Below are 25564 nucleotides of genomic sequence, written 5' to 3'. Positions count from 1 at the left end.
ACATTTATGGGAAACCAAGGTTTAGATAAAGGGTGAGATTTCAAAATGGAATAAAGGATCCCATTCCTACAAGAATAATTTCACTGACACGATCTGAGCAAATGTTACATCAGAAGTTTTGAAACAGTAATCTGACCAAGGAAAAGAATAAAAGAAATCTCGCAGGTCATCCCATTTTGCATTCTTGTAATGTCAAACAATACGAGGTTGGGTATAGTCATGAGATAAAGGCTCCATTGGAGAAGGGACAACCATCAAATTGTGATCTGAGGTGCCTAAAGGACCACTCACTTCATCTGTGTACTTAAAGGGTTATTTGTGAGAAAAAGATCAAGCGTGTTGGCTGTATGGTTAGGATTGTCCGGTATCCTTGTAGGTAAATGAACAATCTGTGCAAGTCATCAGTAATTTCAAAAGCCTCAGCATCTCGACCAGCTGGGTCAGTGTGACTAGAAAACAGAAACCAGCTGGAGTTGTGAACATTAAAATCACCAAGGAAAATTACCTCGCTGTTAAGAAAGTTGGACTGGAGAAAGTCAATTTGCAAAGAGAGGAAGTCAAAGAGCTCCATGTGATTAGTGGAGTTGGGAGAATGGTAGAGACAACAGATGAATTCGACACAATGAGATAGAGAGATTTTAAGCCAGAGAAGATCGAAAAGAGGAGATTCAAATTACCAAGTCTCTGACAGGGAATATCGGAATAGACATATGCACAAGTACCAACTTTGGGGCAAAAGGAATCGTACAGCGAATTTGGGCAACTGAGATGAGCAGTAGTTAAATCAACCGATAACTGAGATTCTGTCAGAAATTGTATATGGGATTTGGCAGACTGCAAGTGGAAATGGAAGTCGTTGAGATTAGAACTGAGACCACGTATATTTGTGAAATGAACTAGAAAGTGTTTGGCAGGTTTATATCTTTTCGTAGATAAGCTTGCTCTATTAGTTTGACAATTCATGGTGTATTCAATAGTAAGAAAAAGTCGGGGGGGATATAATGTATGAAGTAATGAAATTTTTGGATAAAGCGTACACATGGTAGGAATATACCCAAATCCTTGACATAATGTGGCCTCGACAATGACCCCTGCATACACACTACTCGGACTCCCTCCAGGTACTATCTGGCAGAGTTGAATGTCACTCATTTTTTAGCAAGATTATACACTAGCTGATCCGGAAGCCTCCTAAAGAGTTACCAATAGGTTCGATCCAGTGTACTGACTAGCGGCTGGCCTGCGAACACCGTTTTAGAGCTGTACCCTTGAAATGAAAGGAAGATTGGATCTCGCTACGATGTTCATCATAACCTGAAAAGTCATCAGTCATACTGCATAATGGAAGTGATGGGGAAGGGTTGACCAGAACTTAGCTCTGGAGACTAAACATGGGTTCCACCACTTCAAGCCTTCAATAAGCAAAGTGATGGTACTGCACCAGTTGATGAGAGTCATCTACCACCTAGTATTGCCTGGTAACACAGAGGGGCGGCATTCCCCCATGTGGTGTGGGCTCCACACCTCGACCCCTGCTTACATTGGTTCACACCTGGGTGGTCACCCACAGTGTGCTTGTGCATGGGGGTTATACCCAGGATTACTAACAGTCCCACCACCATGAAGGTGCAAGCAGAGGATTTGGCTGTCACAGACAGTCCAGACTTCACTGAACTTGGGCCCACTTGACTTGAATGTCATCCGAATATCAGTTCCATCAGCGTTTTAGACTCCCAGGTAGCAAGTACAGCTTGTCTGGCATATCTGAGATAATGTCTGTGACAACCTCAAGGACCCAATGTCTTGGATCTTTGAGGTCCAATTAATAAATTAATTGAGGTCTCATTAATAAACTAAAAACAAATAATTAATTTATATAAAATATGCATCTTCTGCTTTCATTTATATACTGTATTTTTCTTTTACAATGATAATTTTTAAACACGATTTCAAGCATTACACGATCTTTTTTTTTTTTTTTTTTTTTTGGTGAAAACTTTTATGTTTACATATTTGTTGGGTGTTGACTTTATTTTTCTTTAAAATTGCTGGTTTTGATAAATTAAGCATGCTTTATTTGCTAATGAATAAACTAAAAATTTACCTGGTCATCTCTTCTTTATTTCATCTTAAATTTGAATTTTAAAAGTAATGCCTGAGAATCTGGAAATCCGGTCGACCCAGTCCCAGAGCAGTCTGGATTTTCGGACTTTTACTGTATATATTTCTGTATCGAGTTTTATCTCCAACCAAGTTACGTTATATGAATTACATATTTCCTATCAAGTTATATGTATTAAGTTTACGTTTGTAGAATCTAAGTCATATCTATTAATTTAAAAAATTATGTTTCTAAAACCTAAGTAGTTATAACAGATAACAAATTTAACTATCTATTGTCACCCATGTGGTTTGAACTCTCATGCTAGCTATTTATGCCAAATCAATTCTAAAAGCTCTATGAATGTTACTGTCATACGTTAAGATCTATGTGACAAGTTAAATTATTAAATCTCGTAAGTGTGCTATAATTTATAATCCTCTGCTGATACTGATTACATTGCTAAAGTTTTGTAGAACTACAAGGATGTGCTATATCGATATGAATGTGAATGTACTTTTATTTAAAAGAGGGGGATCAAAGTGAAAGGAAGTGAGTGATCATGGAACTGTCAGCTTGACTTCTGTTCAGGGAAAATAACAGTTACTGGTGAAAGAAATAATGCAGAACCATCTAGACAGGAATACAGTTATATGCCAGTCACAACATGGATTTGTTAAGTGGCAGTCTTGTCTAGTAATCTGACTGGATATGATGAAACAGTAATGAAGGCACCAAAGGTAAAAAATAATTCTGATATCATATACTTAGATTTAAGAGCATCTTCTGATACTGTTCCACATAAGACTGCAGTACAAATTAGAGCAGTGTGGAATTAGGAGCTAGTTACTACTATGGATAAAGGGATGGCTGAGTTGGAGAAGGCAGAGAGTGGTTAACAATGGGTACTGCTTTTCATGGACAAATGTTATTGTAGTGCCCCCACAATAATTATCAGGCCAAAAGCAAATAATGTCATAATCTTGAGTACATTTCATATAAGTGTTGCCATAAGTAATGGTACAATTAAGCCTCACACAGTATTATTTTACAATGAAACAAAGTATGGGGTTGATGTTTTAGACCAGATGGCTAAAAAATATTCAACAAAACAAACAGATGGCTGGTTTTGTTGAATATGTTGAGAACCAGCCATCTCTCACATAGCTGGCTGGTTCACATCTTTTATAACATATTAGATCTTGCAGTAACCAATGTTTGGATATTATTTATAAAATGACATGGAAAATTATGAAGAGAAGAGATTTTGAATCTAGCTGAACAATTCAGAAAAGAATATATAGATTCATAGAATGCAGAAAATCAAATCAGCAACAACAGGGGCCATGTCAAACCTCTCAAAAGACATCAATGCCAAATTAGGTGATGCAAGGCAAACAAAACTACAGAAATGTGCACTGTGCACTATGTACATGGGTAAAATGTAAAATCTTTATTGCACAGTGCACAAGAACTGCTGAAAAGAACTGTCATTTGTTTGAATTGTGCAAATTAATTTTTAAACTTCAATTAATTTCCTAGATAAAAAAAAGTTACATATTCAAATTTTTGCTATCAGCAGATCACTTTCATCTGGTGTTATGGAAATGTATAGCTTGAATTAAGATATGGGAAAAAGTGTGAGCACACGTATGTGTAATTTTGGCTAATGCTACATGAGCTTATATAGAATTTCCTTGCACTATTTGCAAAAAATAATACTAATACTTTTTCAATTACAATTTTTGTCCCCTCATGGGTTCTCTAAGAAAGAGTGCCATTAAGGATGCCATCAACATTTAGTTTATACAATCCATTTAAAACTTTAAACACTTCAACCAGGTCTCTTCTCAGGTAACCAGTATCTAGATTTTCTGCAATTTACAAGTGTTTCTTGGTAAGAACATGGTTTTGTCTCAGAGACAAAAATCTGACTGAGTGTCCAAGGTTTAGTCAGATGGTCAAAATCACCAAAAAATAAATGGTGTTCATTGATAAAACCCTGAAATTTGATAGAAACATGCTTCACTGGTTAAAATGAAGGAATCAGTGTTTGCACAGGGAGGGTCATTAGGTCTCAGAAAAAAAGAATGCATAAGATGACTACTTCCTATGTAGAGCTAAGGTGGAAAAACTTCCTTGTTATGATTTCTGAGTAGACTAGACTGCTATAATTGTATAACAGGCTTAATCTCACATAATTTTCTTGAATGAAGCCTACCATTTTACAAATATTCCTACTAGGAGAAGAGTTTCTTTTGTATTACTTGAAAGTAATCTATATAAGGGACTAACTGGCAAGGGTTATTCAGGGTCACTGCTGATTTGGCTGTAGTATCAGCCAGTTAGTTTCTACCCAATCTCAATGTGGCTGGAAAACCAGCTGAAGCAAATATCAAAATTATATTCCAAAATGTAGTGTAGCTTCTGTGACTGGAATGGATTGTACCTCACCTTTGACAAGGCCTACATTGAACTGAGAGAATCGGTATACATAATGCATTTTTGGTTGCGATGGGAGTAATTGTGTATGTGATTCAAGGCTAGCTCTGCAGCTCTAATCTCTGGCACAGATCCCAGAGGTGAGAGCACGGAGAATGTCGAAGCTTCTCGTGCATTTTGTACATAGTTAACAAATGTGGTGAAGAAAAGGGAACTTCTTATCAAATATGAGCCCCATAAATTTTGGATCTGGAACTAATGGAATAACATTTTGTCTAAAATCCCAATTCATGTTCAGGATGAAGATTAAGCTGACAAGAAAAATGAATGTGAACAGTCTCTCAGTGGCATGCAATATATCAACAACTAAAGTTTTGATATATAAGATGCCATTTAGAGCTGGAGGAAACTGTTCCGTAATGAAATTCACTTTGACAGCAAAAAGTAACGTTTAAAACTGATCGTTGAGATATTTCCTCTTCTCAGCAAAAGAACTGAGAAAGGTCCTACACTAACTTGAAAGATTGAAATAAAAAGTTTTTAATAAAAAATAGGAAAGTATCATCTTAGATCAAAGTTAGAAAGGTCTTTTCAAATATCTAATCTCCAAGTTGTGTCATAAGGTTTTCCCTTTCAAAAAATGCAGACACAGGTGCTCTTGTTTTAGGAAAGTAACTTGGATAGATATATCCAGTCTAATCAAATGGTCCAAAGTGGAGCTGTTCCTTTGGAAATCACAGTGAATACCAGAAAGAAGGTCATTTAATTCTAAATACCATATAAGATGACTCTGTTGTTCTGACAGCTAGTCAGAGCAATATGGCAATAGTTTGATGGATATTTAGGATTCTTGCCTTGCTTAGAAAAAAGCAAGGATGACATGTAAACATGTGATGTTTACCATGATGTGATTTCAAGTACATATTGGTGCACATGCAGTGAAAATTAAAATTATGTTGCTTTCTAAAAAAAAAAAAAAAAAAAAAATCTATCAAACCAACAAGTATAACTCAGGTATATTATTCTAGAATTTGACCATGCCTATGATGCTTGTTTAGAACCTTGAAAGTTTTTTTATTCCTTCTCTACATTACATATGATATGTAATTCATTCTTTCTAACTTTCTTAATTTTAGTTTTCAAACATTAATTTTAACTTTTTAAAATTCTTTCATTCATTCACTTGCTCATACTAGCCTTATGATCTATAATTGCTATCCTCATCCACAAATACTTACCAAATGACAGAGCTATCAATTTAAATGGTCACACTATATCAATACCACATTTAATTGGTCGTTGACCAATTAAAAATCGAAGCAAAGAGCAGCACATTGACGCATTCTTGCTTCAAAAACCCTAGGTCTGCAAGGGTAGCATAGTTGGATATCCAACCTCATACAAAATTATACACTGCACAGATGACCAACCATGGGCCGCAGTAGTTATCAGGAATACAGAGATTACAGCAGTCTGTATCACACCACTATGTATTTCTATCAGTGGTGCCCAAATCCTGACACCCCTTGGTTCCATCTACCTGCTCTCAGTATATAGTCACCTTGGTGAGGACATCACTCATCCAGATGGCCCTCCACCTTCTTCTGGGAGGGAGGCTGTTGGTTGGAATGGATGCCAACTGTCGCTCTGCCCAGTGGCAACAACCGACAGAACTGGGTCCAGAAATGGTGAACGACTTGAGGATTTCATTTTAACTACTGGCCTTCGGGTTCTCAACAGACCGGGCCACCTGCCCACCTTCAGCAGCTCCCTCTGGGAGAGTACAATAGACATAACCATGGCTATGCCAGATATAGGCCCAAAAACTGGTTGGCTGGACAGTGCAAGAATCCTGGACTACTTCGGACCACAGAGCAATCACACACTCTCGCTCACTCTGTGGAACGCTCCCCACCAATCCCCAGAGACACAGTACACTACTGTACTAAAAAAGCAGATTGGTGTCGGTTTCAGGTGGAGCTCGCAAGAAGCCTCCCTGAGGATGAGCCTTTACCAGAAATCAGCTCACCAGAGGATTGGGTGCACACAATAACCAAGACAATGAGAAATGCATGCGACTTAGCCATCCCACAAAGAAAACCTTACAGATACGCCATTCCATGGTGGAAAGCCAACCTTCGCGACCTGAGGAAATGGGTCCACCTTGTTCGGAAGTCATTCCAAAGGGCTCGTGCCCATCCCCCTGCCCAGGAAGTGGACGTTGTGTGAGAAGCTTATCAACTGCTGAGAAACAGTTACACACTTGAAATTTGCAGAAGCAAGAGAGAATCATGGAGGACCACGGTAACCTCCACTGGAAACAGCCCATGAGGAATAGTCTTCCGAATTGTAATCAATAAGCTGCCCAGGGGAGAAGTCTTGGACTCCTTGCAGAAACCTGATGGAACCTTTACCCCTTGGACTGACTCTCTAAATAATATTCTTGATGCCCTCTTCCCTCCGGAAAACACACAGTTAAGCCCAGAGCAAACTCAAATAGTGGCCAGTAATGAAGCCTATGCACCAGACAACATAGAACCATTTACCATCGCAGAAATGAACCTAGCCCTAGCAAAGACAAAAGAAGGGAAGACCCCTGGCTCTGACTTCCTTGAAGTTGATGTGATTAAGAAATTCGCAGGACTTTATCCACCCTACTCAGTCTCTTCAATAGATGCTTGGCTGATGGCTCCTTCCCTGCTACCTGGAGAGAAGCAACACTCAAATTAATACTTAAAAACTCTGAAAAGCCGACTCACCTTCCTACCTCCTACAGGCCAATAGCACTCTCTGTCCTTGCTGAACTCCAAGAATGATGACTCCTCTTCCGCCTTACTGACTGTTACAATGGAAAACAACTTGCCGTTTGGCTTCAAGACGAGTCTCAGCACCAAGGACGCCGTCCATAAGCTCATCTCCCAGGCCAATGAAACGGAGCACAAGTATACCCTAGCCATAATGGTGGACTTCACAGGCACCTTCAACCAGCTGTGGCGGCCCAGCATTATTAGGAGGCTGCGGCCGGCTGGAGTTTCTTACAATCTCTATGAAATTGTATAAAATCCTACCTCAACAACAGATCCATCCAAATTGTAACCAGGGCTCTGTCCTGGGACCATTCCTGTGGTCAACTGTCCTGGACGAATTATTGGGGATGGATCTCGGCAGGGTCTTACCACTGGCCTTCACTGATGACCTTGCTTTTGTAATACACTCTGACACAAGAGATGGACTGGAAGTGAAAGCAAATCGAGCTCTCGGACAGCCACAGAATTGGGTCTCACTGCACCAACTATCTATTTCGGGTGAAAAAACGAAATCCATCCTGTCGAAAGGGAAACTTCAAATCCACAGACCCCAAGTCATGAAGATAAGCAACAACATACCAATCCGATTATATACTGAAGTTAAATACTTAGGCCTCCCCATAGATGCAAACCTCACCTTTCACATCCTTGCCTGAAGTACCTTGCCGTTAAAATAAGAAAATACGCAGCCATGATCAGAAGAATAAGCTGGGATGACTGGGGTATGAAGTACAAGGCCCTCTCTCTAATCTATGTATTTGTACCGATTGTCTGCTATTGGGCCTCCATATGGTGCACTAGAGCAACACTAGAGTGGAACAGGCGTAAACTCAATTCAATTCGGCAATTTATGCTTTTGTCTGTAAGAGGCCTCTACCAGTGCCACAAGAAAGGTATTCCCACCCAACTATTGGATCTGACAAATGACCATAAGCAAGAAAAAAGGTGTGTCGCCAGCCACCTGCAGCATGTATAGTAGGAGTCCTGGAATGCAACAAATAAAGGAGAAGAAACTAAGTTCTTCCCCACAATTGCCCTTACCTATCCCAAGCCTCCTCCCTAGTATTCACCTGGACTGCAAGCAACCTTTCTGCTTACTGGGCACAGCCCAATCCAGCAAAAGTTAACAGCGCTTGGTATCGAAAACAATCCTTACTGCCACTGTGGAGATGAGGAATCCTGGGTTGACGTCATGTACGAGTGTCCTCCCCCCCATATGATGATCGCCGCCTACGATTCTTCACCGAGATACAATCCAACCCCTGCCAACAGGAGCACATCCTCACAAACGATGAAACATCTTATGCAGCCTTCACACAATTTGCACAGGCAGTTGTTACCAACAGACGGGTTTATCACACCCATGACAGTGGTGGTGGAACATTCCACCACCATTGCAAACCTCAACAGAGGTAGAATAAATGCATTACCCACAAAGTGTAGGAAATTATACCAACCAAGCTATCATGCAAACCCCACTATTGGGGTAGAATTATGCTGGTACCCTCTTGTGGGTGTGGGATCTATGCTGCTGGCACTCTGCTGAGTGCAGAATATCCCTTCAGAGTGCAATGCCAATCATGATCACATGGGGCACCTGCCCCTGTGACTTTAATTCTCTATACCCTCTGCCCACTTTGCTTTAAATCACCAGGTGGGCCCTTCACCTTGGTCCATCTTTGTTCTTTACCCTACATTCTGATCCACTCTACTCTTACTCCCCTCTTCAACAAAAAAAAAAAAAAAAAATTTTTTTTTCTTTACTTGGTATCTGTCAGGAAGCTCAGGTGACCCTGGCAGAGACCAGCCAGAGTATAATGGGCAGCTTGGCTCACCTCCCAGTGGTGGTGGCGGGCAACATAGGATCCTACTAGGGGCCCTGCAGCCAAGCATCCAGAAACATAACAGAACAAAACACAATACTTCATAAACCAGACATTACACTTTTTCTGGCCTTTGCAGTTGTTCTGCATCCATTACAGAGTACATACAGCACAGATGTGGGAAACCACTGGTGCTTGACACAAAATACTATGCCACTATATCAATACCGCCACTAAGTTTTTCCATTAAAACAGATATTTCCTATTAAAAATTTCCTTGCATAACTAGATTAATAAAAAGCAACACATCACAAAAATAACCATCATATAATCTAATTACTTACTATCTAGTTAAAATAAAGCATAAAAGCATGAATAAAAAGTACAATGCATGCACAGTCAAACTCTAACATTTATAAATTAGAAAATGTTAAAAGTAATGATTCTACTATATACCTTTCTTGTTCACAGGGTCCTTGATATGGTGAATATTGTGGTGGATTATGCTGTCCAACAGTCCTATTGGGAGGATATCCACCAGGTGGTGGGCCATAAGGGTCTTGCACCATAGTTCGATTACTGTAACTAGTGTCTGAAGCAGGGACAATACTGGGAGGATACTGTTCACTATACTGCTCTTGCTGTGGAACAGTGGTAGCAGAACTACTATATCCAAACGACCCACCAGTCATGCTTGATTGTGTACTGGAATAAGGAGGCATCACTGTGTTCATCGAGCCTTGAGAATAACCGTATGAATCTGCAGAATTATGTCTTTGGTATTGAGATGATGGCATTTCATCACTAAAAGGATCCATAGTTCCATCACCTCCTGTGTGATTAGGTATTTGACCAGGATAAGATGGATGATGACCAGAAGCTGGAGAAGGATACTCAGCGTTAGGCATCATACCTCCATGAGGACCTGAACTTGGTGGGTATGGCCCTGGATAAGAAGATGCCGGATAGCCATCCATCATCTGATTAGCTGAAGCAGGAGGGTAAGGATCCTGATTTGCCACAGCTAAATGAGAATGAAACTAATAAACAAAAATCTACAAAAACAAAATTTTAAATTCAGTAAGATTTTAAAAGAACGTTAGGTACATTCTATTCAGTAAAATAAAAAAAAATTCCACGGAGCATTATTTTTTCGATTTGTGAACTTTTTGAATTGTGTTTTAATTCTTCTACTTATAAACATGTGGGCTACTAACACCATCCCTACTGAAACACATCCCTGGTCTAATATTAGGGAACTGAACAACTTCGTATGTAAATGCCTCCTTGAAATCTAAATAAAATAGTCCACCATCATGCATGGATATGCAGGTTTATCAATAAGTGGAGTAGTGTTGACTATCATTAATGTTTTTTCCTAAAGAAAAGCAGCTGACAATTATGTAAAGTAAACATATCACAGAAAGTATGACTGTCAGTGCTTGTATAGTAAACCAACAATCCTTAACATAGAGGGGAATAGTGCCCCAATGATGGCAAACACATGGAAGGTGACACGTGCCAATTTTCCTTTTAATCTCTAGAAATTGTTTTGAGTTTTTTGAATTCTGCTAAAAAATGCATTTTCATACCTTTTATTTTCAAAAGAAATTAAAAAGAAAAAAGAAAAATTATAATTATTGTTTTAACTGCAATTGAAACAATTCGGTTGTCAACTTTTATAACACCAGATACCTAAGCACTTGGAATAAGTAATAACAGTCTTCTCTATTGAAGAAATGTTACTTATTTATGCAGAGATGTTCAGTAAAGATATGTAACCATGATTGGTTTAACTGCATATACACAACGTTGTTATTGTTTGTTATTTGGTTTTCAGGAGCATTAGCAACTAAGGCCATATTGCTCCAGGATATGCGGTGGTCATTCCCTGACCTTTCCGCATCCTCCGTATTTGGTGGTGACGGGCTCGAACCCCGGTCTAATCAAGAAGCGTGTGCTATGCACTGCTGCTCCTTCCCACCTGGCTACGGAGGCGCCAGTTATATACACAATGAAGCAAATGCACTAACTTATGTCAGTTTAATTGTAACTGTAGTTTTAAAAAATGTTTTTCTTAAACATTTTTTAGCACATGAAATTACAAACACATGCAAGCACATCTGTTCCTACTTATTATGTATATAAAGTTTTAAAAACATTTAAAAAATACAGCCACTCCCAGACTTACATAAATTTGACATTATGTAAGTTTTTGCCGGTCGGTGCAAACTTAAAAAGCCGTGGAAACATATTTTGCATCCCGTAGGAATAAAGAGAAGTATCGTGAAAATATTGTAATGTGAACCCAATAACACATTTGTTTTTTTTTTGTTTTTTTTTGGTAATTCGATTGAAGACTTTGGAAGTCGAAATGTTCGCTATATAACTAAGCTATTTATCTCTCTAAAAAGTCATTTTTATAATGGAAACTGCACTACACTTTCATCGTTATCGTATGTTCTGTTATAAGAATCAATTTTGAATGTCTTTGTGATATTTTTCTAAAACACATTTCTGGAGGTCACTATCATAAAACAATTTGCACTTTCCAGTTTACTGGGCTTTTCTGTAAGCTATTGCATGCATCTAATTATAAACAGGTAGTAAACTCGATCTTATTGAATTTGCAATAATCTGGAAAACTGGAATTGTGTGTTTTTACATTATTATGGTGAAATTGTGTTCCCCCTTCACCGAAACCTTCAATCATATAAAAAACAAATAAATTTTCAGAATCTTCTCTTCATTCCTATTTATTTATTACAATGATAAAGGGAAAGTGAACAACGGAAAGTGCAAGTGCTGGCAGTGCTAGGAAAGGAAATGAAACAAAATTGATTTAGAAATGAAGATGATTAATTAAGAAGTACGAAGCAGGACAAAGTTTGTCAGCTATTGCATGGAATTAGGTCTCACTGCTTCAACAATGAATACTATTTTAAGGGGCAGTGCATGTATAAAAGAACATGTTAAAGGATCAAAGTATTTCACACCGGGGCCAGTCTGCCCTAATGGTGATCACAAAACAGCGTTCAGGTATATCGAAGATGGAAAAGTTTTTTTTTTTTTTTTTTTTTTTTTTTTTTTAGGAGCATTAGCAACTAAGGCCATATTGCTCCGGAGATATGCGGTGGTCATTCCCTGACCTTTCCGCATCCTCTGTATTTGGTGGTCATGGACTCGAACCCCGGTTTAATCAAGAAGCGTGTGCTACACACTGCTGCTCCTGCCCACCTGGCTACGGAAGTGCCGATGGAAAAGCATTAAATAATATGGATGGAAAATCAGATTCAGAAGCAAGTGCCCCTGAATCTAACGGCCATTCAAGTAAGAAGTATTTATGAAGATAACGATAAGTACGGCAAATCCCAAGCCAAGTTCGTGGCAAGCAATGGGTAGTTTAATAGGTTCAAGCAGCATGCTGGTTTCCAAAAAAAAAAAAAAAAAAATTTGAAATCAGTTTGTTTTTTTAATCTGGCAGAATATTCTCTCAGTATAACTGTAGTAGAATATTCTCTCAGTATAACTGTAGTAGAATATTCTCTCAGTATAACCTCAGTAGCACTGAGTATAACTGTTAAAATGCCAAGCATGATAAGGATTCTCACCAAACCCAATTTTTTCCCTTTCATGTAACATCTAATAGGTTCAGAACAACTGACTATGAGCAACTGGTATAAAAGCATCTACTGCTTCATCCATTTCTTTATCTTTAATGACACCAAGAAATATTGAAAACCTGACTACTAAAAATTTCAAATTTGAAAATGCAAATTGATGAATTTTATGCTACTGCAGCATTTATAAAAACATTTTATAATGGAAACTTGTACACCATGTGGCCACATCAGTAGAAATGCCTGTGACTAATTCAATCATCCTTCTGGTTTAGTCTGCTATGGTAATCAAAATCATTTCCAAAATGTAAATGGAAGATTTGAAAACAACTGTCTGTGTAATATAAATTTGCACATAACATTCTTCAACATATCTAGGAGTAATGGCCTCAGTACACGAATGTGAGGTATGTTTGATTGAACAGCTGCTTGGATTTTCAAATAATGGCATAACATTTAAAAGACACAAGCAAATTGCTTTATGCAAGCCAGAAGAGAGAAACATCAACAAACTTTCTGCATGAGTGAGGATAACCTGCCTAGAATTATCAGCTTGTTTTGCCTATTTAGAACTGCAGAAGTTTTCAATTCAGAAGTTTTTTTCAGAGTTTGTTGATTTGTTTCTTTCAAAACTTTTGAATCAGGAACTGTATTTGAGCACAGGTCATATTGCTCGCAATTACTTGTTCAGAAAGTACTTTTCTCACTGCTTCTAACCTGTAACTTTTCTTACTACTTCTCATCTCTTCTTTAAATTGGATCAAACAGCAAGCAGCTTTATCTGTTCCGTTTTCAGTATGCAACAGTTGAATTTGTTTAAATCGATCTTTCCTTTTAACACTTCTTTCTAAACAGGTAGTAAATTTCAACCAAATATTTACCAACTTTCACAGGAAGGCATACAGCTCCCTTTTGAGTATACAAATTAAAAAGATAACTTATTACCACCAAGTGATCAATCTCTTCTTTTAATACCTTTACTACTCCAGTTTTCAGGCCTATCATAAGGGTAACATTATCAACACTATAAATGTCAGATTTTTTTGAAAAATCACACATGCTTTCAGGTTGTTCAGAAAGCATGTGGGATTTCATTTCATCATTGCTATGAAATGTTCCATATATTTTTTGCATTTCTTTTTATGCCCATTTGAAAATTCTTATTACATTGGGTATCCTATCACTTGAATTTAAAAAAAAAAATTACAGCTACATACAGTACACAAGGAAAACATGTTACCTCTTTCAGACTTTACAATATGTTGAAAATTTTTCGTGTATGTCTTCTGAAATTTTACATCATATTTCTTTGGTGTCTTATGAAAAGAACTGTTAATTACTGCAATACTCAAGTGCTATGAAGAATTTTCACATTACAGAGAACAATGCTATTATCCCATTTTGCAACACAGACTAGCACACCTATTCATTAATGAAAAGCAGAAATCTGCAGTTTTTTTTTTTAAATTCCAGTTTCAATATAGTTTTATTATTTTTAAGAAAGAGGTTGAGAGAAAAACAGTGTTTGGAGAAAGTTGGAGACACTCTGTCACCAACTATATATATAACAACAGTCAAATAGAGAAAGGATCAAATTGAGAAAAAAAAAGATGAATTCTCCACCTTAAATCAGGATATTCAGCTGGAAATTAATAAATTAATAAGGCAGGAGGAAAAACGAGATTTATTTATTTTCTTGGTCAAAATAGTCAAATTGCAGGAATTCTTCCCAAAAAAACTGGAAGAAAAACAGGAGATTCAGGAAAAACGCAGGAAGTTTTTCTAAAGTTCACATAACACTATATATTAAATTTCACTGACAAAATACACATTTTATATTAATATATAAAATGATATATAATACAGGTAACCCTTGTATAACACAGTTATTAGGTTCCTGTAAAATGTCGTGTTGTGCAAAACTGTGTTATATGGGACTAAGAAAAAGTACAAAAAGGGTGGGGGAGGAGGGGGGTTATGTTCCAAAAGCTAACGAAAATACACAATTTTGTTAACAAAATCTTAACAAAACTAACAAAAATACACCAGTCTAGATTTAGTGTATCTTCTGCTCTCTTTAAAAAATCAGTCATTCGGGTTTGTTTGCTTTTGCTTGATAAATCTTTGTTAATTTCATCGTATGGAACTAAACATTTTTGAAGCTCCCTTTTGAACTTTGGGCTCCTTTCATTCAAGAATCTGCATTCAAAAAATATGATTCTAATTGCTCGGCTAACTTTATGCCTTCCCCTATGCTTTTTAGTGTAAAATTTGGAAGTTTAGAATTTTCATCTGCAATATCATCATCTGAATTGATTTGATTTTACCTCCGATGACATTTACACAAAATTTGCTGTCGGCTTCTTTTTCTACCAGTAATTCTTGAGCGTTTTCAGTAATCATCTTTTTTTTCTTTTTTTAGGAGCATCGGCAACTAAGGCCATGTTACTCTGTGTATATTGTCCATAAATTGCGTCCCACCAAAACAGGTCAATTTTCTGTTTTGGTGGATGAAAATCCCGAGTTTCTGGGAGAAAAAACTATGCTACCCTCGCCTGACTGACTCAGCCACATGAAAAAGATCAATAAAAATTCCTCCCTTCATCTCTTTTCCAGCTGGTGTGGGGAGAAGGAGGGCGATTCTATCAGCTGTGCTACGCATGAGGGATTCAGTAGTCATCATCAAAACTTTCCCCTCCTACCAATGAGTTCTACTATTGCACCGATTCCATTTTCTGCCTGTTCGAACATATTTCCTGAATGAACTGACTCTGGCCATACATTTTTCCACACACATTTAATGTTGATGGTTTTACTTCTTTGAGCGATAAAGCTATGATTCTGATACAGTCCACAATTGAGAAATGTTTCCGTGCCTCTATTACTTCAATAGATTCAGAATTAATTTTTTCCAAAATCCATTGTAACAATTTTCTGATGGAATGAGTTTTAAAGGTGGATATAATGCTTTGAAAATGGCCAATGAAAGAAGTTGTATTAACCTAGTACAACTGTGGTGGTAGGAACATAACTTCAAAGTTTGGATGACTTAAATCTTTTGGATGGCCTGGTGTGCTATCCAATAGTAATAAAACTTTGAAATCTAGATTTTTCCACAAGTTCAACAAGAACAAGTTCAATAGCAGAATGTAACATGGGAATTTCCCAACAAAATAAAATACAGGGATTTCTCAATAATTTTTTTTTGACTAGCAAGTCAACAGCGGGGATTCAAAAAGAGTGGAAACGTTGAAAAATTACATCCAACGTAATAGCAGGGTTTTACCCTGTTATGCGAGGTTTACCGAAATTCTCTAACTGTGTTATATAAGTACCGTGTCATGTGAGGATTGCTGCAATTTATCAATCATGTCAAAGCGAAACCATGTTGTAGAAGTACTGTGTTATACAGGAGTTGCCTGTATATTAAAATATGAAATACTGCAGCAAGCAAACCTTACACAACCTCAGAAGTGTTGAATTCAAGCTATTTTTATTATTTTATTTTATTTTTTTAATAACAAGAGCATGCTGTTCAGAAATGGCTGCCAAGAGCATTTCCAAAACAGCAACAAACAGAGGAATTCAGTTTTTATTTTTTTCACATGGTTGAATATTCTGACATTCAGCATTGCTATGAGGTATTATTAAAATTCCAAGAACCACTATGGTTAACTTGCCATTTCTGCTTTGGATTTTAAGAATACCTCATAAAAATAATTTAATAATATTCCATTAAATTAACAGAACTGATCTGCAAAACATCTATTTCTCCACCTTCTATGAAGTACAGCAGGCCCCCGTTATAATGCGGTTTGCTTTACGCTGATTCGCTATAACGCTGTTCTTTTATTATAACCCATATCTGACTATAACGCTCTTTTACAAATTGCATTTTTGGCATTTTTAACGAAATAATTTCATTTGATGGAGTCGATAGCTTGAAAATGAATATAAAAATACGGTTAAAACGTTTCCCACGACGACCTGAGAAATATTCCCACGCTCAGTGAAATTCTCTCGCGTGCTAATTTAATTGCAGTACAGTGACCTGTTATGTAGTTCGGAGATCAACATTTTAATAAATGATCATGTATATTGCTTGTAATATTTGCGTTATATGCATTCATCCGAAGTCTAGTGATCACTCAGTACAACGGACAGTTTACTTGCACATTGTATCATAATTAATGCAACCAACGCAGTTACATTTTCGAAGAGTTAATAATGGCCGATAAGAATGAAAAAGCAACATCTGAGTACAATACGAAGACTATAAATGTAAGGAAAAAGACTGAATTTTAAAATCACATTAGACGTTTTGAAGCGGAATCGATCCGGTCAAAGACAAGCGAATGTGTGCCAAAATTTAGGACTTGCAAGTTTAATTGTAAGAACAATTATAAAAAAAATAATAAAGAATTAATTTTAGCAGCGGGAAAGATAGCTGTTCCACTGCAAGCAACTAGGGCTAGGGCCGGCTATTAGGATTGAAATGGAAAGACTAACTAATTTTATTGAAGATAATATCCAATGCAGAATTCAGTTAAGTTAAATATTATAAATAATAAAAAAGAGAGAGAGAGATTAGCCTATATGATGATCTGAAGAAACTCACCTAAAAAAAAAAAAAATTGGAACCATTTAAAACTAGTAAGGGCTGGTTGAATAGATTTAAAATCCAGGGAGAAGCCGCAAGTGCAGATCAAAGAGCCGAAACTTTCAAAAAAGAACTTGTTAAAATTATTGAAGAGGGGTATTGTATGTTATACTTCTCAACAAGTTTATAACATAGATGAAGCAGGACTTTTGTGGAAACGAATGCCTAAAAGAAGTTTCATATTGAAAGAAGAAAAAAACATGCCAGGTTTCAAAGCAGCGAAGGATCGGTTAACTTTATTGTTGGGTGGTAATTAAACTGCGTGGGATTTAAAATTAATACCCCTTTTAGTTTATTTGGAAGAGGGTCAAAGTTCAACCCAAAATCGACACATTTTTCATAATTAAATTCATCAATTAAATTAAATCAATTTAGATAAATTCAATTCATGATTTTAATTGGAATTTTAAGTTTAATTTTGATACGTAAGTAGTTACCACATAATTATATATGTATGTAATGCAGAATATTTTATATGTACAAATATTTGAATATTAAATATTTTGACCGACATTTGTGCATCTTTTCACTACCGCTTATTATTGATTAGGAAATATCGTATGGCACCGACCGCAACTCACAAATACATATGTTACTTTATGGGAATGCGGCGCTCTCTTAGCGCGGATTCACTTAGCGCTCTGTTTTTCCGGAACGCATTATCAGCGTTAACCAGGGGTCACCTGTAATGAGAAGTACTAAAAATTGTGTGCGCGCATGTGTGTGTGTGTGTGTAAAAATTATTGCACGACAAACTGCTTCTCCAAATATGATTGTATATATTTAACCTAATGGTTCTGACACCGTTGGCCAACATTCTACCTATGAACTCCATTCGGAAAGCAGATTTTCAACTGCTGAAAGGAAACATGCTTTTGGTTTTAGGAATTCAGAACAGAAGGTCACAAGCTGCCAAAATAAGTCCAACATTCTCAAATTTATTCATAAAGTCAAAGATTCTGCTTACACACACACACACACACACACACACCAAAATACATCAAACCACAAACACAAAACTGAGTGAAAGAAGACATTAGAAGAAAGCTGTTTTTTAAATTCCTTTTTAAATTTTTTTAACTGATTTTATTACCATAAAAATTCTTCACTTGGTTTTATTTATGGACATAATGTCTTCTTTCAATCATAGTTGCGTGTTTATAGTCTGACGTATTTCGGGATTGAGTAGGGGACCTTAGCCTTCGATTCCAGATGTGTTGAACTATCAGTGTTGCTGTAGGTGTGAGAATTCATTTGATGTAATTTTATATTCTTTTAAATTCTGGAGAGTGTTGTACTGACATGTTCTATGCATCATATTAAGGTAAATTTCTCTTATTCTTCTACATATATTGAGTTACAACATATTGATTGAGCATCGCAGCTCTGTTTTACGTTTTATCCTATATACAAAGGGTACTAGGACAGTTTTGCAATACAGCTTTGTTTAATTTTTTCAAAGTAATTTCCTCTACATTCAATACACCTCTCCATCCTCAGAAACCAATCTTTAAACCAGTTCTGCCAAGTTTCACTAGGGAGTAAAGCACACTCGTTGTCCCAAGCCCGTAGAAGGTCCTCATCACTGGAAAACCGCCTCCCTTTTAGCTTCATTTTCACATGCGGGAACAGTGCAAAGTCACAGGGAGCAAGGTCTGGATTGTAGGGAGGGTGCTCGAGAAGTTTCAGTCCTGTCGTGGTCAAATATTCGGTGCAGGCTTTGGCGCGGTGAGCTGCAGCATTATCATGATGGAGGTACCAGGTGTCCATTCTTGACTTTGGCCGCAGGTTCTTCATAGATCCAATGACTTTAGGCAGGCATTGTTCAGTATACCACTTAGCTGTGACTGTCTTCTGCGTGTCCAAAACGACACGTTCCACAATTCCACTCGATTTGAAAAATACAGCTATCATTTTCTTCTTTACTGATCGGGATTTTCTGACAATTACGGGTGTGTCGTCATCATCAAAGACCCAAACTTTGTTTTGAGCCTTGGTCGGCAGATCGTAATAGTACAGCCAAGTCTCGTCACCTGTCACGATGTTGTTCACATACCGAGATTGTCCCTTATCAAACTTTTTTAACATCTCCCGGCACCAAGTCACACGTCGTGTCATCTGCTCTTCAGTCAGTTGATGCGGCACCCAGAGAGAACAAAGTTTCTTCACGTGCAAATGATCTTGCAGAATCGAACGAATTGCTAGGCCCAAAGTATCCTCTATCTGTTGGTAGGTCACTCGCCTGTTTTCGTCAAGCATTTTCCTCACAGCAGTAACATTTTCCTCCGTAACTGACGTTCGTGGCCTTCCCGGCCTCTCAGAATCCTCCAGAGTGAAATTTCCCCTTTGGAATTCTCTATACCACCTGAATATCGTTGTACGATGTGGACAATCATCATCTAGTGCAAGAGTCATTTCTTCTAAGCACTGGTCTACGGTTAAACCACGCACGAAATTATACCGCAAAACTGTCCTTATCTCATTTCGTGACCACGATGCCATCGCAAGCACTTTACACTCTCACTACTAATGAATAACTGAGCCCATCGACTTGGCGCGGCGGCTACTATGCACGTATGAACATGTCTCAACATGCAGCAACAAGCAGCTTCCTGTGATTCATTGTTGCGTCATATTGCAAAACTTTCCTAGTACCCTTTGTATGGTTCAAAAAATTCAATCTCAAATATTTTGCAGTTTTTATCAGAACTAGAGCAGTAGTTCTGATAAAATAAACAATCTAGAGGATTGTTTATTTTTTTATAATCATTAATTTTTTATATTAAATCTGTGCATTATGCACCTTTGAAGATTATTTTAGAAACATGGAAAAAAATAAATCAAGAAAATAAATGTCTGCAAAATTTATTTCTTCATTTATTTCATTTCACAAATTATTTATTACATCTACTACTTATTATATTAGGTGTATCTTTTCCATTCTTACAAATCAATCTACTGAAATAGGATATGAATATAACAAAAACATGGATTTCCAGCAATTTGTGCATCAAAAGAAGTATTTTCATAGTTCTCACGGTATAGCTTGACTGACAACCTCATTTATATCTATCAATTACATTAAATTAATATTTCACATCTGACTATACAAAGGTCAGTTCGTAAGTAATGTCTCTTGGGCCATAAACTATAAAGATGACAGATTCAAAGTTGAAATTGGCATCATTTATTAAACAAACATTGGGAAGCACGTATCCATTATTCTGCATAATCACCTTGTTTATCAGTGCATTTTTGTTGTCATTCCAACTCACATATGCACTGTGGTAAAAGAATGTACCCTGCCACTGAAGAAAGCCTGGCACCATCTATTTTCAGATCCTCATCACTCAAAGTGTATTCCACAAAGATCTCTCACCATATGTCCAAAAGGAAAAACAAGAGAGGGAAAAAAAAAAAAAAAAAAAAAAATCAGCCTGAGTCAAGTCTGGACTATATAAAGAATGAGCCAAAACTCAACCCTAGTTTTGCAATTTTCATCCGAGTCAGAGCAGTATGTAGTCTGGCATTAACATGGCGTAACATGATTTGGTGTCCTGTTATAGCCTTACTTTTATTGTTTTATAGTCCTATTACACTTATCAAGTGTTCAGAAATATCTTTCCTTGTTTACAGCAATCTTTCTCTGAAAATTCAACCAAAATAGGGGCTTTCTCGATCCAAAAACACTGTATCCATAATTTGTGATGATCTGGAAAATTCAACTAGAGATGACTGATGTGCCCATTCCATAGACTGGCTTTTAAAATAAAAGTCATAATGGAAGGATACAGGTTTCATCACCTGTTATCAAGCCTTTAAAAAAACTCCTTGAAAGTTATTGCACTCCTGTAAACAGGTCTCAGCAGATCTCCTCCTTGAAGAACTTTGTTTCTCTTGGTAACAGCTTGGATATCCACTTGCAGCATATTTTCCTATAATGTAATGTGTCTAAAATGGCCAATACACTTCTCGTTGAATATCTTAGTGCTTGCATCATTGCATATTTGTCGTTACTGTCCTGTCTTTTTGAATAATTTTATCCAAAATCTTGGATGAAATCTGTTTTCTTCAATGCACACAGATTTTGGTCTTCCTCTCATGGCTAGTCACATGTCAGCAACATCTCTTGCAAAATGTGTAAGCCACTACGAACACTGTTGGTTTACTTTCCTCAATGAATACAATCAGCTGAATTTTCTCCTGACTTGAAAAGGAAAGCTATTCACTGACCACTAGTGAAAACAGGCATCATTTTGACTGTTCATAACTTCAGATCTGTAATAGAGAGAAACTTTTATTTTAGCATCTTCATGTCTTAATATAAATACCAGCAATACGTAAAACTTCGCAATGCTAACTCAAATAAAGTAATGCCACTTGGGCATTTTTTATGGACTGACCCATGTATATAGCATATCCAAATAAGCATCCAGTTTTCAGATGCTTAAACAGATGCCTACTAAGATGTGAGGGAACTGATGGAATTCTTCATACAGTACTGCCGCTCATCCCCATAAACCAAATATGGGAATTAACACTATCCAATTAGAGCAATTCACTGTTCAAGGAAAAAATTCTAAAATCCTGTTAACTGAAATGCCAAAAAGAGGTGTTCCCTCCTTTGCTTCAGCTTTAGGATCAAACCCTGCCATATAACCTGTTCATCCCCTCTCCCACCAGGTTAGATACAAATACCACTTCTTCACTAGGTAATGTGTCAGTCCTTTATCCTCTTCCTGCACAGTTAACCTTGAAATAAAACAACACCATCCAATACAGGATGACCCATAGCTACCTGTGCAGCTAACTTAGGAATCAACAAGTACAGCACAGTTAACATCCAGATGTAACCCTAGCACCAGGAACATCCCTCTACAGGTTCATCTGGATTTGATGCTAATGAAAAAAAATATGATCAGCCAATCAACATCCTAAGTTACACATGGCCTTTAAATAACTTGTTAATACTAGTTTTTCTTCATTCCTCAGACTTTATTTTGTTACATTAAACCTTTACTGCAATGTCTTCAACTAATATACTGGGTTATTGCATAGCTTAACAATTATGATAGGGAAAGATAGCCACAATAGTGAAATTATTTGGAACTATTTAGTAGCTGTGTCTGTCCTTATCAAAGGCAGTAGTATCAACAAAATGCTGGATTTCACAAGTGCCAAAAATAACTGAAAAGGTCAGTAACAATAACTCAGATTTTGTAGCCGTTTTATGAAAAATGCTTCCAGCAAAAACTGTGTATCGGTGGCACAGAAATTTCACGAATATGGGATATTGTGCAACTCATGCAAAGAAAACAGGCAGACCAAAGCATAGATGACAAAAGAATGGAGGAAATGAGATCCCTCAGAAGCCCATGAAAATAACATGCACATCTTGAACTACACTTGCTAAAATCAACAATTTGGAAAGTGCTAGAGAAACATTTGCAGCTGAAGCCTTACTGCTATCAAGTGGTTCAAGTGGATCACAAAATGAAGATAAAGTATACCAATTTCTGTGTGGAAATGCAGGCAAGGCATAATGATGAAACCCTGCTTAAGCATATTAAGTTCACTGATGAAACCACACATTTCATGTTAGTGGCTATGCCAACATGCACAATGTTCATTTTTAGAACACTGAATGTTCATGTTTGGAAAACCAGCCAAATGCTTAATTCTTAACATGACAGCATGGGAGTCAATGTGTTCTATGCTTCTGAGTTCAGAGAAAGTTTATGGGCCTTTTTTTTTTCATGAAAAAAAAAAAATACAGGGTTGTTAATGTCAATATGCTTGAGAATTTTCTGATACCACAAATCGGTGCTGATGATCCTAATGGACAACTGTTCTTCCAACAAAATGGTGTCACCTCAATATCCTTAAAATTAAAGAGAGAGAGAATGCCTGAATAAGCAATTCAATGGAAGATTGGTTGGCCATTCAGATCCCATTCACTGGACTGCATGATTCCCAGAGTTGATTCCAATGGATTTCGATCTTTAAAGACAGACATCTATTAACCACCAATACCAGGTAGAGTGGTTGAACTGAAGGCCAGAATTGATGTTGCTGAAGCAAAAGAAACAGTGCACGAAGTGTGAGAGGAGCTTGATGTTCGGTAGGATGTCATTGTCAAATGACTGCTGGTGCCCATATCAAGAATTTGTACTTGATAATCATCAAAAGTTTGGAAAGTGCTTTAATTTGATGTTTGTCTTTGTATTTGTCCCTCAGTTTCTAAAATTGATGGTTGCAAATACTGAAATTTGTTAAGCAATTTTTAAATAACCCTGTTTTGTTTTACTTGCAGAATAAATTGTAAATAACATATCTCCATAAAATTTTTATAGAATAGAATTGATTTGCCTTTTTCTAGTCTGATCATATGCCATGGCTTAATAACAAAAGTCAATCCTGTTTCCGGTCAAGGGAAAGATATATATATATATATATATCCTTTAATCAGATCCCCTCTCCTTTGTTTTTTTGAACTAAAGTGAAGAAGAATCCAGGCAATATGGACTAATATTTATAGAGTTCTCTACATGCATACGGAAAATAAATCTGTATCTTCAACTCAGTGAGCAGCACTTTTTCAGTTGATTAGTTGTACACAAATCTTTATATCATTACTTCAAAGAAGCCTTTGATTTGCAAAATCTTTATTGCAGTGGGATAGAACTGTTACCAAATAATTCAAGCAAGTGATAAAACAATGAATGTGATATAAAGCAGAAATCTTATTTCTGTTAAAAAGACATTTATGCAATATGCAGCCATATCCACATACATCAAACTTTAAGGTACAAAAAACAAATACATTAATATAATAAATAGCTACCTGCACTGGTTTTTGAGTTCTTTTTTCTAGATGATGCTTCTACTTGACTTATTATAGGCTGTGGATCAATACCACCCCTGTCAAATTTGCACTCAAATGGTAATAAATGTTTAATGTATTGTTTCCTCAATGTGTAAGCTGCACTAGAAGAAGCTCCAATTCCTATTGCTCCAGCCACATCCTTCCAATGTTTCCCTTTAGTAACCTACATTGATCAAATTTAACAAAACAATTTTCATACTTACTAATTACATTATCATATTTATAACTAACAATACAAACAATCAAATTCCAAAGAAAGGGCAGCATGCAGTACAAAACTAAAAAATTTTCCCCCTGCTATATCAATTTCTCTCTCAGGGTAATTCAGAAATTTTTTTTTTTTGGCTGGTGCAGCACAAGCCTCAGGCTTCCTTGCACCATATGGCTAATAATAATAATAATATTCCTCAAAAGGTGGTATACATACTCATTCCACAAACACTTCACCAGGACGATGTGCTCCTTAATTTATAGTCAAGAAGCTTGATGGCAATTTTCATATACTTTCCAGAATAACATAAACACTTTCATATTCTCTCATGTAATTTCACAGAAGCAAAATAATGTGTTTATAATAAGGCTATAAACTATAAATTTATAATGGCACGAATGTGATTTTATAATATAATTGTATAAGACCCAATGTAGCTGAGTGGTCAAGCAAAAGTGTACACTAGCATGCAAATTTAAGTACTGTGGGTTCAAACCTGTATGACTGCTAAAAATGTGGTTAAATTCCTTGTTGAAATGATTAAACTTCTCTGATCTTATTATAATAAATAGCTACCTGTAGAATAATGGTCATGCTAGCATACAAAACAGAACATAATGCATAATTTAATTTTGTAGAAATAGGGTATTATTGTACTTACATATCTCTTGGTTTATAATATGGTATTTTTTAATTTAAATTAAAAAAAAAAAAAAAACATGCCTCAGACTCTAGCAGCAAAGCAAGAGCTCAAATAGTGGGAATCATTTGCTCAAGGGGTAACTGCAACAGCAATTTCCCTATGAATCATTGTTTTATAATGTGCACTATTTGCTCCATGTTTGTGGTGCATTCTGTAGAGAGGCATCCCCTTTGGTTCTATCATGTTTATTTTGAATGAAAAGAGTGTGAAGAGATTAGGTGCAAATTCAGCACGACAGATTGAAGAATAGGGTTGATGTTCATTTGAAGGAATTAAAATTAGGACCCATCAAGCATTCTGCTGTGCAGATC

General features: G+C 36.8%; 1 protein-coding gene across 1 annotated transcript in view; it reads right to left on the bottom strand.

The window, feature by feature from the left end:
- The window catches only part of LOC150081198 (trithorax group protein osa-like), a 199878-nt gene that overhangs the window by 88079 nt on the left and 86235 nt on the right, over positions 1-25564 (bottom strand). The window contains exons 5-6 of the mRNA XM_090379370.1: positions 24298-24502; positions 9630-10197 (exon numbers count right to left, since the gene is read on the bottom strand). Of these exons, the coding sequence (XP_090235496.1) occupies positions 9630-10197; positions 24298-24502 (773 nt within the window). The remainder of the gene's footprint in view (positions 1-9629; positions 10198-24297; positions 24503-25564) is intronic.

Source organism: Mastigoproctus giganteus, chromosome 8, assembly GCF_048544385.1.
Source record: "Mastigoproctus giganteus isolate SK-2022 chromosome 8, ASM4854438v1, whole genome shotgun sequence".
NCBI classification, from domain to species: Eukaryota; Metazoa; Arthropoda; class Arachnida; order Uropygi; family Thelyphonidae; genus Mastigoproctus; species Mastigoproctus giganteus.
The sequence above is the reverse complement of the archived record's forward strand: the minus strand, read 5'-3'. Positions and strand labels throughout refer to the sequence as shown.